This window comes from Ictidomys tridecemlineatus, chromosome 9, assembly GCF_052094955.1.
Source record: "Ictidomys tridecemlineatus isolate mIctTri1 chromosome 9, mIctTri1.hap1, whole genome shotgun sequence".
In the NCBI taxonomy this organism is placed as follows: Eukaryota; Metazoa; Chordata; class Mammalia; order Rodentia; family Sciuridae; genus Ictidomys; species Ictidomys tridecemlineatus.
The window spans coordinates 148035546-148050188 of NC_135485.1; the positions used below are offsets into that span (position 1 = coordinate 148035546).

Consider the following 14643-nt stretch of genomic DNA (forward strand, 5'->3'; position numbering starts at 1 on the left):
CAAAGCCAGCCTCAGCCACTTTACAAGGACCTAAGCAACTTAGTGAGACTCTGTATCAAAATAAAAACATAAAAAGGACTGGGAATGTGGCTCAGTGGTTAATGTTCCTGAGTTCAATCCCTGGTACAAGAAAGAAGGCAGGCAGGAAGGATGGAAGGAGGAAGAGGAAAGAAAGAAGAGATATATCGTGCATAATACAACATAGTATATAATATATATAACATTAAAATCACAGTCTAGACTACGATTATGAATAATGGCTGATAAGATTCTAATTGATAAAATTTACTGACAATTTTCTTCTAGATAAAAAGATTTAAGAGCCCACCTGGATTTTTTATTTTCCTATTTCATGTATCTTTGTCTTAATTTGACTTTTCAGACTATTTTACAAAATCTTTGGAAATTTGCCGTTCATGAAAACACTAGTGCTGCATAAACCCCTAAGCATTTAAGAAATGAGTAGCCAATGTGTGGAATCACACAGACAGAACCATCAGCTACTGTGACCGAATCCAAACGGAATCAGAGAGAACGGTATCAGAACGATATTAGGCCTGAGAAAGACCGGAAAGAACAGCTGGGACGAGGCTCTGCAGTTCGGGCTTTGTTGTAAAGCAGATTGGGCCGGTCCTCTGGGACCAGTCCTGGGTGCCCTGTCAAGTCTGATGCAGGGAAGCCTGAGTCCACCAGGTATGACCTTTGGCCAGGCTCAGATACCGGGTGTGCTGCCGGCTCTGGCTGCTCTTGGTTTTATGCGAAGGCTGATGTGGAAAGGTAAACCCCACAAAGGAAGACTCCTCTTCTGTCCCTCCAGCGTTTCACCTTTGACCCCAGGTAGGTGAGGCCGTCCTGGTGTGATTCACTCTCCCAAGACACTCGTGCAGAGAAAGGCTGCTGGGGGTCTTTCCTCAGAAGCCTGAGCCTGGACTCCATTTTCCAAAGGGCCCCGGGCCCTGGGTCAACACTGCGGGCTCCTTGCATGGTGGAGAGGGTGGCTGAGGCCTGACTGCCAAGCCACTCAGGAGGCGGGCTCTGGGAGGATGGAGCTCAGGGGAGCTCTCCTGGCCGCCTTCCCCCGAGGAGTGGGAGGCTGGTGGGCAGCCAGCCTGGGTTCCGTGTCCACCGCAGCGCTGCATTTAGAACAGGGCTTCCTGTTTTCAGACCACAAAGCAAACTCTCTTCCTGAAATTACCAAAATAATCTGCCCAGTTCTTGTCTGTCTGCCGGGAAAGCTGCTGCCAGTGAGGAGGACAACACCCACAGGGCCGACGGGGACCCTGTGGGGCGCCTGCAGGCCCAGCTCTGCCCTCCTGCCTCTGAAGCCCGCTGAGCTGCCCAGCAGCCCGGGCTGCACTCAGGCAGCCTCTGCAGCCTCACCCGGGGCCTGTAGGTCGACTCCTTCCCATCCGCGGTCACCACTGCTGCCAGGTCCGTCCTGCCTCTGCCCACTGTGCTGTCCGTTCCTGTCAGGCCATGCTTCCTGTCCTGTATCTTCCCCGCTCCCCTCTGCTTTCAGCGTTCAGGTTGAAATGAGGGGAGGACCTTGGCTGGTCCTGGGAATTAGGCGTGGACTCCAGGTGATAGGATGGGCTCTGGCATCCACCAGTGACCCCTGTGCAGAATGGCTAGATGCTTCTTGTGTTCCTGTCTCCCGCAGTAGCACCTGCTAGATGCCAGCAGCTGCGGCTGAGAACACTTTGCAAAAATGCAGGGGCTTCTGTGGATCTGTCATGCAACACTGCCACACAGCCTGGCCTGGGCACTAGTGCCACCTTGGGGATCCTGGCGGTGGCCATCCTTAGACACAGCAAGGACACGATGAGGAGGAGGGGCCACCTGAGAGCCCTTGTTGTGGGCGTGTGGCATATTTGCTCCATGTACACAATCTGACCCCAGCTCAGAGAGGACTGTGCTGGACTTGGTGCAGTCCTGGTGGAAGGGGAGCCGTCCACCTTTCAGCAGCCATCCTGCACCCTGCACTCGCACCGGCCTCGGCAGGCCCTGAGGCTGCTCCTCCCTCCCGCTCTGGCCTCTCCCCACGCGGCCCTCGTGGAGTTCCCCTCTAGTGTCTAGAGGCCCTGGCTTTGCTGGCCCATGGCTACTGCTCGTCCTCCTCCTGGGGCTGAGTGTCTCCGGCGTGTGACAATAATGCAAAACGACTTAAAATACCGAAAACGACATCCTGCTGCACAGGGGAGGAGGAAGGGGTCTGGAAACACCCTGCTCCTGTCATTTTCGTGGAGGATGGTCCCGTCCAACTGGGCTCACTTTGTTTCATAATCAAGATCAAAACGGTGGCACATTTTATCTGAGATCACGCAGAGGGCTGCCTCCGTGTCTCTGGAGGCTTCAGGGCGTAGTCCCCAGGATGCTCACGTGTCCCTTCTCCATCCTCAGAGGGAGAGCACTGCCACCTCCAGAGGCAGCCGCTGTGACATCCCTCGAGAGCCGCGAGCCGTGGAGGAAAGGGAGCCGCCAGGAGGGCCTGCCTCGACGTCCCACTAGAGCCGCGAGCCGCGGAGGAGAGGGGGTGGGAGGGTTTCCTCAGGCGACAGCCCTGGTCACCCCACACCATCTGAGCGCTTGTGACCACTCGTAAGGGGACTGGCACTCACCCGCCACGGGAGGGTCACCCGACGGTGCGTGGCAGGGTCCCCTTGGCGGAGCAGTGGTTTGAGGGCTCTCCCCTCTGGGACATGATAGTGTTTCCCCTTTACATTTCCTGGGAACAACAGTTACATTGTAAAGAAGCAAAAAGGCCTGAGCCTGAGCCTGAGCCGGCAGGAGAACCCAGGTTTGGAATGAGAGCGCAGCAGAGGGGCTGATTTAGGCAGGACTTCCAGGCAATAACGAAACAAGTTATCCACAGTCCAGTTTCAAGGTGAGCAATTTGTCTCAGGCTCCAGCCATGGTCTGAGTTTTGCCTTATTGACCAGAAAAACTGTATAAACAATTTCAAATAAACAACCTGAAGCAGGAAGCACAGAGATACAATTTAAAGAAGCCTGGATTTTGGAATTTTGTATTAGTACCAATTCGGTTCTGGTAGCTTGTTCAGAATTATTCTCCTTTTATTCTACTCTAACTCAATATCACAGTAAAACACGAGAACAAACTTCAGTCCAGGACAGTGATGGCGGTTTTACATCACAGAAAACAGAAAACCAACGAGACCCCAGGACCTCAGCTGTCACCAGGCCGCATGGGTGCAGGAGGACGCTTGCTGGGGGCCATGCAACACAGCCACAGAGGCTGGCCCAGGGCACTAGTGCCACCTTGGGGATCCTAACAGTGGTCATCCTTAAGACTCAGGGAGGACACGGCGAGGAGGAGGGCCACCTGAGAGTCCCAGGTCATGGTAGGTGCCAAGGAGGACGCCGCTCACGGTCACCAGTGCCCCTGCGCCTCAGCCCCAGGCCTCGGCTGGCTGTGGTGAAGGGCTGCGTCCCGTGTCCCTGGTGGGACGGCTGGCAGGCCAAGTGCCACAGCGTGTCAGGGTGGCTCGCCTCGGCCCTGGCAGATCTGGGTACTCTGCTGGCTTTGCTCATGGGCAAAATCGAATTCCCTTCACAGCGATCAAAATGCAAAGCCAGAGGCACTCGTAGGCTTTGCCAAGACGAGGTGGAATCCACTGGGAACACCTCCCGTCTAACCATGGAAAAGTGTCCCCAGTCAGTGTTTGGGGACTACGGGGACTTTTTCTGTCTTCCTCAGAAACTACAAGCCATCGTGGGTCTCGCACACAGGATGTTAGTGAGTCAGTGTGACGCCGAGGCTGGCTGCGGGGCCAGACTGGAATTCCCAGTGAACCGGCAGCTCCTGGGGAGAGGGGGCAGAACGAGGACCCGGCGTGCGGTGGATGTGCCTGGAGACCAGCTGGTGCAAGCCCGTCCCAGCAGGAGAGAAGGCCAGGCCACAGCCAGCGAGCAGGACGGGCCTCAGCTGCCGCTCGCCTCAGCCCCCTGCAGTTGCTCCTCTGAAAATAGCTCCCCGCCCGCCTGGGGGACTGCAGCCTGGGCTCAGGAGCCCCAGGACGCTGGCACCAGAGTTAGTGTGAGCTGCTAGTGCCGCGACGCGCGTCCTACCATACCGTTTCCGTGGACTTCCCTCATAATGGCGGTCGCCTGCTGCCTCCTCTGCTTCACCTGGGCACCGTGTGACAGCATGGAGCAGGTCCCTGTAGGCAGAGCAGGCGTCACTGAGGCAGCCGCCCTCCCCGAGAGCTGCCCCCTCTGAGCGCCGCTGCTCTCTGTTGGAGGACCTGGCTGTGCATCCCTGTCGGGTGACATCTGGTGACAGGAGTGTCGGGCCAGTCCTTCCTGTGCACTCACACCATGTCCCCCAGCAGTGAGGTAGGAGAGCTGCCCGTCCAGGGTTATTTTTAACCCACCATTGTCTCCTTGGCCTTCCAGTGTACCCACGTCTGGCCCGTCCATCCCAGACAAGGGAGAGAGAGGAGGGCACCAGAACAAACAGGCCCTTGGTCAGCGCCCGACCACTGGCCCGCACAGCTGCCCCTCAGCAAGAGTGCGCTGCTGCACCCTGCCCTGAGCCTCCTGGACAGCAACCGGCAGCCCTCGGGGAGCGACGTACTCACCTTGCTGCTGGACGCTGGACGGAGCCTGGGAGCAAGGGCGATCCTGGAGGAGACCTGGAGATGGAGGAGATGGCGGAGATGGCGCTTGGGCTGATGGGTTTTACCCTTGAACCTGGGACGGCATGGTCCCCAGCTCTGAGTCGAGCGGGACTGAGCCTCGCTGAGGAGACTGGCATCCCACTGACCTCAGGGACTATAAATAGCACCGAATGCTTCAGCTACTCATATCTTCCTGGCAGAAGAAAGGAACGGGGAACATCAGCTTCTCTCCATTGTTCCAGCTTGTGAGAGGTGAAGGGGGGTGCATCCAGGACCCACAGAGCTCCTATCCCTCACCTTCGGTTGGAAGAGACCACAGCCAAAGGGGACTTGAAAGACTTTCTACAGTGTGGTCCTGACTCTGTACCTCAGTCGAGCGGCAGAGACGTGCCCGTGAATGAGAACAGAATGGCGGATCACTCATAATCAAAATGAACTCTATGGACAGGGACATCTCTGGAGACCTGTGGGCACCCACAGAGCTGGCCCCGAGTCCACAGAGCGGCTTCACTCTTGAGGGTACGTGGGGGGCATTGTGAGGGACACGTGGCTGAGCAGGAGCTGAGCCTCGGAGAGCAGGTGCTGCACCGTGGACCTCAGGCCCAGGGCCTCCGCAGACGGAGGACACGGGGCTGGGAGGCGGGCCACATCAGCCCCTGGCTCTGGCACAGAGCACGCTCCCTTCTGGACTCCGCTAACTGTTTCCCTGCTCTGGGAGCTCGCCTCCCTCCTCAGGCCAGGGACACTGCTCAAAGGTGAGGCCGCCACCAACCCTCCAGAGTCTCCTGAACACAGTGCCCCACGGAGTCCTTCCACCTTCCTCTGCCCCACGACCCGTTCGGTTGTTTTGTTAGTCAAGAGGAGTGACTGAAAATCCCAGACAGAAACTTGAGAGAAGTCGAGCCCTTCTCTCCTGGTAAGGCTGGGCTGGAGGTGAGGAAACCGGTCACCTGCTAACCTCTGCTCTACCTTCCAGAAGTGGGGGCCCCGAGCCTCGTTGTCTGCCGCTGCTCCTCAGCCTGCTCAGAGCTCAGGCAGCAGGAAGGCGCCTGTCTCCCCAGCACACACCTCGATGCTGTGCCAGGTCCTCTGTATCCTGCTGGGCAACGGCAGTCCCGCAGGCACAGGTGACTCAAGAGGCTGAGTGGGGCTGTTCTGACTCTCTGAGGAGGAAGGTCGTGGTATTGGGTGAACACCACCAGTCTCTCCAAGTATGTTGCCCGGAGTCTGCTTGTCCACCATCCCTCCACCTTTCTGTGCACCCATGTAATGTCTTTTTCCTGGTAAGATAGGGAGTCCCTGTGTCTTGGCATCTCCAGTCCCTAGACTTGTGTCAGGCATGAGGTTGTGCTCAGGGGCCAGTGTACGATGGCAGGGCTGGGGTAGGTCGTGCAGTACATCAGAAGGTTGGGTGGCTTTGGGTCCTTTTCTAGTTACCATAGACACAAGGGAGATGTGGCAGTGAGGTGAATGAACAGGGGGGAGGTCAGGCAGGGGAGTGAGGCTGGAATAGGCTGTGTGTTCTTAGGCTGGCCGCAGGCCTCAGAGTGTGTCCTTGGGTTGGATGTAGGCTGCAGAGGGCAGGCTTGGAGTGCAGGCTGCAGAGGGCAGGCTTAGAGTGCAGGCTGCAGAGGGCAGGCTTAGAGTGCAGGTGCAGAGGGCAGGATTAGAGTGCAGGTGCAGAGGGCAGGATTAGAGTGCAGGCTGCAGAGGGCAGGATTAGAGTGGAGGTTGTAGAGGGCAGGCTTAGAGTGCAGACTGCAGAGGGCAGGATTAGAGTGCAGGTGCAGAGGGCAGGATTAGAGTGCAGGCTGCAGAGGGCAGGATTAGAGTTCAGGCTGCAGAGGGCAGGATTAGAGTGCAGGTGCAGAGGGCAGGCTTAGAGTGCAGGCTTAGAGGGCAGGCTTAGAGGGCAGGCTTAGAGGGCAGGCTGCAGAGGGCAGGATTAGAGTGCAGGTGCAGAGTGCAGGCTTAGAGGGCAGGGTTAGAGTGCAGGCTGTAGAGGGCAGGATTAGAGTGCAGGCTGCAGAGGGCAGGATTAGAGTGCAGGCTGCAGAGGGCAGGATTAGAGTGCAGGCTGCAGAGAGCAGGATTAGAGTGCAGGCTGCAGAGGGCAGGATTAGAGTTCAGGTGCAGAGGGCAGGCTTAGAGTGCAGGCTGTAGAGGGCAGGATTAGAGTGCAGGCTGCAGAGGGCAGGATTAGAGTGCAGGTGCAGAGGGCAGGCTTAGAGTGCAGGCTGTAGAGGGCAGGCTTAGAGTGCAGGCTGCAGAGAGCAGGATTAGAGTGCAGGCTGCAGAGGGCAGGGTTAGAGTGCAGGTGAGAGGGCAGGCTTAGAGTGCAGGCTGCAGAGGGCAGGATTAGAGTGCAGGTGCAGAGGGCAGGCTTAGAGTGCAGGCTGCAGAGGGCAGGATTAGAGTGCAGGTGCAGAGTGCAGGCTTAGAGGGCAGGGTTAGAGTGCAGGCTTAGAGGGCAGGCTTAGAGGGCAGGCTGCAGAGGGCAGGATTAGAGTGCAGGTGCAGAGTGCAGGCTTAGAGGGCAGGGTTAGAGTGCAGGCTGTAGAGGGCAGGATTAGAGTGCAGGCTGCAGAGAGCAGGATTAGAGTGCAGGCTGCAGAGGGCAGGATTAGAGTTCAGGTGCAGAGGGCAGGCTTAGAGTGCAGGCTGTAGAGGGCAGGATTAGAGTGCAGGCTGCAGAGGGCAGGATTAGAGTGCAGGTGCAGAGGGCAGGCTTAGAGTGCAGGCTGTAGAGGGCAGGCTTAGAGTGCAGGCTGCAGAGAGCAGGATTAGAGTGCAGGCTGCAGAGGGCAGGGTTAGAGTGCAGGTGAGAGGGCAGGCTTAGAGTGCAGGCTGCAGAGGGCAGGATTAGAGTGCAGGCTGCAGAGGGCAGGCTTAGAGTGCAGGCTGCAGAGGGCAGGATTAGAGTGCAGGCTGCAGAGGGCAGGATTAGAGTGCAGGTGCAGAGGGCAGGATTAGAGTGCAGGCTGCAGAGGGCAGGATTAGAGTGCAGGCTGCAGAGGGCAGGCTTAGAGTTCAGGCTGCAGAGGGCAGGATTAGAGTTCAGGTGAAGAGGGCAGGATCAGAGTGGAGGCTGTAGAGGGCAGGCTTAGAGTGCAGGCTGCAGAGGGCAGGCTTAGAGTGCAGGCTGCAGAGGGCAGGATTAGAGTTCAGGTGAAGAGGGCAGGATCAGAGTGGAGGCTGTAGAGGGCAGGCTTAGAGTGCAGGCTGCAGAGGGCAGGATTAGAGTGCAGGCTGCAGAGGGCAGGATTAGAGTGCAGGTGCAGAGGGCAGGCTTAGAGTGCAGGCTGCAGAGGGCAGGCTTAGAGTTCAGGCTGCAGAGGGCAGGATTAGAGTTCAGGTGAAGAGGGCAGGATCAGAGTGGAGGCTGTAGAGGGCAGGCTTAGAGTGCAGGCTGCAGAGGGCAGGCTTAGAGTGCAGGCTGCAGAGGGCAGGATTAGAGTGGAGGCTGTAGAGGGCAGGCTTAGAGTGCAGGTGCAGAGGGCAGGCTTAGAGTGCAGGCTTACAGTGCAGGCTTAGAGGGCAGGCTGCAGAGGGCAGGATTAGAGTGCAGGTGCAGAGGGCAGGCTTAGAGGGCAGGCTGTAGAGGGCAGGATTAGAGTGCAGGCTGCAGAGGGCAGGATTAGAGTGCAGGCTTAGAGGGCAGGATTAGAGTGCAGGCTGCAGAGGGCAGGATTAGAGTGCAAGTGCAGAGGGCAGGCTTAGAGTGCAGGCTGCAGAGGGCAGGATTAGAGTGCAGGTGAAGAGGGCAGGATTAGAGTGCAGGCTGTAGAGGGCAGGCTTAGAGTGCAGGCTGCAGTGGGCAGGCTTAGAGTGCAGGCTGCAGAGGGCAGGCTTAGAGTGCAGGCTGCAGAGGGCAGGCTTAGAGTGCAGGCTGCAGAGGGCAGGCTTAGAGTGCAGGCTGCAGAGGGCAAGACTAGAGTGCAGGTGCAGAGGGCAAGATTAGAGTGCAGGTGCAGAGGGCAGGCTTAGAGTGCAGGCTGCAGAGGGCAGGCTTAGAGTGCAGGCTGCAGAGGGCAGGCTTAGAGTGCAGGCTGCAGAGGGCAGGCTTAGAGTTCAGGCTGTAGAGGGCAGGATTAGAGTGCAGGCTGCAGAGGGCAGGCTTAGAGTGCAGGCTGTAGAGGGCAGGATTAGAGTGCAGGTGCAGAGGGCAGGCTTAGAGTGCAGGCTGCAGTGGGCAGGATTAGAGTGCAGGCTTCAGTGGGCAGGATTAGAGTGCAGGCTGCAGAGGGCAGGATTAGAGTGCAGGTGAAGAGGGCAGGATCAGAGTGGAGGCTGTAGAGGGCAGGCTAACAGTGCAGGCTGCAGACGGCAGGATTAGCTCCAGAGGGCAGGATTAGACTGCAGGTTCAGATGGTAGGGTTAGAATGCAGGTGCAGAGGGCAGTATTAGAGTGCAAGCTGTGGAGGGCAGGCTTAGAGTGCAGGCTGCAGAGGGCAGGCTTAGAGTGCAGGCTGCAGAGGGCAGGACTAGAGTGCAGGTGCAGAGGGTAGGGTTAGAGTGCAGGTGAAGAGGGCAGTATTAGAATGCAGGTGCAGAGGGCAGGATTAGAGTGCAGGCTGCAGAGGGCAGGATTGCTCCAGAGGGCAGGATTAGACTGCAGGTTCAGATGGTAGGGTTAGAATGCAGGTGCAGAGGGCAGTATTAGAGTGCAAGCTGTGGAGGGCAGGATTAGAGAGACCTGTTGCGATTGCTTCTAGGCCGACATTTAAGGTGAAAATGTTTATTAGGTGTCTGTGAAACCTCTTTTGGCCAGGCCTGTGAATCCGAATCCCTCTGGAGATGTTTGGTTGCCTGGTGTTCCTGGATCTATCACTTAGGTGGCCTCCATTACTCAAGCTGCCTGGCCCTTGATTCCCGCATCTGTAAGATGGAGTTTTCAGGACCCACCACAAGTCACGAGGATTTCCACGTAACGTGGGCAGCAGTGCCTTGCACTTAGTCCCTCTGGCAGTGTACTCTTCCTCTTCCTCTTACCATCCCTGCAACGTGGACAGGTTTAGATGGAGCCTCAGGACCATGAACTAGGTGGTTTAATAAGGAGTAAAAACACTTGGTGGTGTTTGCAGTTCTAAAGAAACAGCATCAACAATGGTTTTTGTTAATTTTGGTTTCCAAAATTAAAACAGATATTTGTAAAGTTTTTTTTTAAAGATTATACAGGATATAATATATTGTTTTTGTTTATTTTACTTTCCCAAATGGACTTAAAATTGTCTTGCTTCATTTTCTAAACTCACTTTCAGGTGCTAGCTTGCTGGTGGCCTAGTTATTAAAGGTTCAGAGGAGGGAAGACTGGACGGCTGGCCTGAGTGTCAAGCAGCGTGTGCAGACCCTGCAGCTTGGGACACGGCCGCGGTGGGTGCTCAGAGCACCTCAGGTCTGTTGGAGAGCTGCTCGGCACCACCAGGTCTCTGCTCCCACTGCGCAGGGTCCAGCAGAGGCTGAGCCCCAGCTGGTGTGCGTCACCCCATTCTCCTTTGTCCCCACCCCTCGTCCCCAGGGAGGCCTGCAGCTACTCTTCCCGGGGCTTCCTGTGAGGTGCGCGCATGGGTCCCTCGTCCTCCCCTTGGCCACTTAAGCCAGTTGGTGCAGAACACAAAAGGTGGGTCTTGGTGCTAGGCCTTGACGTGTGGAGAGTCTGGGGAGACGCAGATCCAGCACCCCTCAGCCCAGCCTGATCTCGGCTCCTTCAGCATGTGCTAAAGAGAGACCTAGGCCACGTGGCTGCCCCTCGAGGACTGCAGCCCGCAGGGACCGGAGGCCACAGGAGCACTGTTCTCAGACTTGGGCCCCTCCTCCACCACCATCCTCCACACCCATCACCGGGTTCCGTTTTGAGCAGCCGTGGGACAGGAGGCGGTGGTCAGCGGACCTCAGGCCCTCGTTCTGTCTCGACCCTCCAGGAGCTGAGGTGCTGCACGGGCTAGGCACACAGCCCCCCAATCTCAGCACCAGCTGCAGGTTCCCCTCCCTGGGGCGGCCATTCTTCCTCAGTGCAGGAAACCATGCGCAGGGGACTCTCCCCTGCTTCTCCCAACAAGTGCTCACTGGGCAGCCATCAGGCACAGGTGTGGTTCATGCACCAAGGAGCAAGCGCTGTGTCTTCATCCCCGTGGACAGCATCTGGACAAGTCGTCCAAGGAATCACCGCGGCATTACTGGGGAGTGACGGATCCAGAGAGGTGACGAAGCAGGGAAGATGGGCGGCTGTGGCGGAGGGGCTGCGAGGAGCACGGGAAGGCCAGGAGGACTCTGTGGCCAGGGGCATCTGTGCAGCGGGTCTGGAGCACGTTGACCCGAGAACACCCAGGCAGAAGCAGGGCCCAGGCTCTGCAGGCAGCCAGCAGGGGCAGAGCAAGGGAGGCAGGAGGCTGGCCAAGGAGAGGGGGCCTCAGCTGTCACCAGTGCTCTGGATGTCCTCTGCCCCCGAGAGGAAGCTGTCAAAGGGTTTGTCCAGAGAAAGGAAGTGTGACTGTCTCAAGAAGCCACGCTGGCCGCTCAGTGGAGGGTGGACCCTGCGAGGCAAGGTCAGAGGCAGAGAGGCCACTGGAGGGCCTTGCAGGTTCCCTGGGCTTGTCCTTGGGGAAGTCATGAGGGTGGCGAGGCGTGGTCCACTGGGCAGAGAACCAGGGGGTTTGCTGTGGGTATGGGGTCTGACTGGGCAGAGAACCAGGGGGTTTGCTGTGGGTATGGGGTCCGACTGGACAGAGAACCAGGGGGTTTGCTGTGGGTACGGGTCTGACTGGGCAGAGAACCAGGGGGTTTGCTGTGGGTACGGGGTCCGACTGGACAGAGAACCAGGGGGTTTGCTGTGGGTATGGGGTCCGACTGGGCAGAGAACCAGGGGGTTTGCTGTGGGTACGGGGTGCCCGTGGGAGGGAGAGTGCCACGCCCTCCTCTGAGCTCTGGGAGACCTGAGAGGACCGGGTGGTCAGGGAGTGTCAAGTGCTCGGGTGTGGACAACTGATTCTGAGAGGTCTGCAGAATCCCCCGGGAGACGTAGCCCGCTGAGTATGGGGCCTCGAATGTCTGGGAAGAAGTCTGAGATGGACATAAACACTGAGGTTCTCAGCCCTTGATCAAGTGCATACTTAAGCCTCGGAGCAGGAGGACCCTTCCTGCGGCTCCTCCTCAGCAGCCCGAGCTCCTACCGTGGGAGCTGGGGCCCTCTGCTCTTCCTGCAGCACCCAGTCACCTCGGCCCTCGTCTGCCAGTCTCGGCAGCGCTTCATGACCGACCTGTCCCTTGCCGCGCTCTTACACCTGACCACCTCTCCTGGCCAGACTATCATGGTCACCAGGAGACTGGCCGACTCCTCTTCATCTGTTCTCACAAGGCACCAGGACCTTCAGCAAAGTTAAACCAGGGAGTTCAACTCCTTGTCAAAGTGCCCCAGGTCCAGCATCTTAGCCAGAGAAGACCCCGTCCCCACAACAGCCTAAAATGTGCCCTGCAGTCTGTCCATGCAGGCAGACTTCCTGCTGTCCACCACTGGGAGCGCTCTGTGAGTGGGCACTTCCTGTGGGTTTGGGCCTGCCTGGACACCACCCAGTGCTGGGAGGTCACTGGAGAGACCCTGAGCACCACCCTGTGTCCAGTGGTCACCAGAGGCTGATTGCCATGTGTTAGGGTCCGTAAACAAGTCAAGATGGCGCCTGGCACTTTGCCAGGAGGAGTGGTTGAGAAGTAACGCCAGAAGCCATTAAGATGATAGATTCCTTAATGACTGACTGCAGTGTCTAGATTATGTCAATTAGGTTAAGCTGTGTATAATCATTAAGATGATGATTCCTTATTGGTTGACTGCTGTATCTAGTTTATGTTAATTAAGATAAGCTTGTGTAATTAGTTATGTATATATACCCCTCCTGTCCTACAATAAACGGCTCCCATTCCTGCTATTTCAATCTTCACATGTTGCTCGTCAACCCCGGTTAGTTTGCTGCAGCCAGACTGCGGCAGATGGTGGCCCGTACAGGGAGCCCTGGGACACTCGGGGGTAAGTGACGAGGAAAAGCTGCCCATCCCTAGATAGGGCGAGAGGAAATATGGCCATTTTGAGAAAATGGAGAGGATTGATGCAGTATGTTTGTGTCTTGTTTTGTCTTGCTGTACTGTATTGTCTTTGTGATGAAAATATGGACGGAGTGAGAAGTAAACTGATAAGGGAAGGAGGCGCCCCAGTGGAACCAAGAGCAGTTAGGGCATATGTTGATGGAAGCCCAGGAACTCTAGTCAGAAAGAAGAAAAAAGTTCAGAGGAGGAAGGATTATCAGGAAAAAAGTTGCAGCAAAAGGCTATTACTGAATACTTTTCGTAACCAGAGGATTCGGGAAGCAGCTTGGCGCGGTGGCTGCCGTGTACGCAAGCCGGTTGTGGTGCAGACTTTCCAGCCGGCCGTGGCGGTGGCAGCCGGCTCTTCCCCTCCCGTGGAGCGGGACTCCACTGCTGAGAGCCCAACCCGGAGGCACGGTCTCGCAGGCTCTTAAATGGCTCCCACTGCATCAATCTTCACAAGTTGCTGTCACTCACCCCCCGGCCATTTTGCCCAGCCAGCCGGGCTGCGGCAGCCACGGGGACGCTCCTGGGAGCCCGACTGGCCTCTGCCGTCTTACTTCCCGAGTCTCAAGCCCCTGCTGAACTCCTGGCCACCTCTTCGCCTCCCTGTGGGAGTCTAAGCGTTTCATCTAGGAATTTGGAGAACCGTGGTGGAGTTTTCTTGTTTTCTCAAGTTGTTGTGTTCCATGAGGAGAGGCTCTGGCTGTGGAGGACCGTCGCTTCTCAGCCTGTCAGTGCCGGTGCCTCAGTGGACTGAGAATGACCACAGCAGCTGTCACCTGGCCTCTGGGGGGCATCACTGCCACGAGCCATGCTGGCTCCTCTGCTGAGTGGCCTCCTGACCCCTTGAAGTTAGTGGCCCTGGGGCCTGGCCTTTCTGCGCTCTGCGGGGCAGTGGGTGGCCCGTCCTGTCTTCCTAAGCTGCATTGCACAGATGTGCCAGGGCATGGGTCTCCTGGGTTCCCAGCATCGTCTGGGCCTCCTGAGCACCTGCCAGTCACTGTCCCCAGCAGGCTGCGTCTCTACCCCAGGTGGGCTCTGTGTGAAGCAGGCCCAGACGGGCCAGAAGAGGCAGCGGAGTCCTATCTCTGATGCCCTGATTCCAGCGGCGTCCCGCGGCATGCTGCTTGTTCACTGACAGAGCAGATCATAGCCCAGAGAGAAGAGAGCGAGCTTTACAGAGAGCTGCTCCGAACCCAGGCCTCAAAGGAGTGTCTATTTCCAAATGAGGACCATCTCAAGAACTTTGCTCCGAGTGCCCGATCTGGAGCCAGGAACGCCGTCCAGGCAGCTGGTTCTGACCCAGCCAGGCCCTGGGGCTCCTGGGTACTGGTGAGCCTGCTGGCCTCCCCATCCTGAGGGCAGGTTGTAGATGGTGGAGGTCCCTCGGCAGCCTGCCGTCCTCCCCTCTGCACTGCACTCTGTCTGCTCCCTGCTACTGAACAGCTCTCCTTTCCCCTAGACGCAGACCTCTAAAACCAGCCGAAGCCAAGACCCCATGTTGAGAGCACAGCCGAGTCAGGATGGCGCCTGGCATTTTGCCACAAGGAGTGGTTGAGGGGTGGCGCCAGCGAGCCATTAAGACGATGATAATTAAGTTAAGCTGTGTGTAATTATTAAGATGATGACTGACTGCTGTAACTGGATGATGCTGGATTGCGGCAGGCTGTGTATTCAGTTGTGTATGTAAACCTCCGCTGTCTGGCAATAAGGCGGCTCCTGCTACCCGGGTGCCCGCTACTTTTGGTTCTCACGGAATTTCTGTTGAGTTCTGGTGGAGTTCCCGTTGGGTTCTGGCAATGAAGGAGTTCCTGTGTGAACCTACAAGTGGCTCGTGACCTCCTGGTTATTTGTGCCCAGCCGGACTGGAAGGGGAGGTGGACCACATGGGCCCTGTCCCATGGCCCCTCCGCAGGCTGCCTTGGTGG

General features: G+C 57.3%; 1 protein-coding gene across 1 annotated transcript in view; it reads right to left on the minus strand.

Annotated features, from left to right (window-relative positions):
• Myoz2 (myozenin 2) overlaps window positions 1–4758 on the minus strand; it is a 43665-nt gene extending 38907 nt beyond the window's left edge. The window contains exons 1-2 of the mRNA XM_005341339.5: window positions 4601–4758; window positions 4094–4180 (exon numbers count right to left, since the gene is read on the minus strand). Coding sequence (XP_005341396.1) covers window positions 4094–4169 — 76 coding nt within the window. The 5' untranslated portion in view covers window positions 4170–4180; window positions 4601–4758. The remainder of the gene's footprint in view (window positions 1–4093; window positions 4181–4600) is intronic.
• Window positions 4759–14643: the final 9885 nt, after the last annotated feature.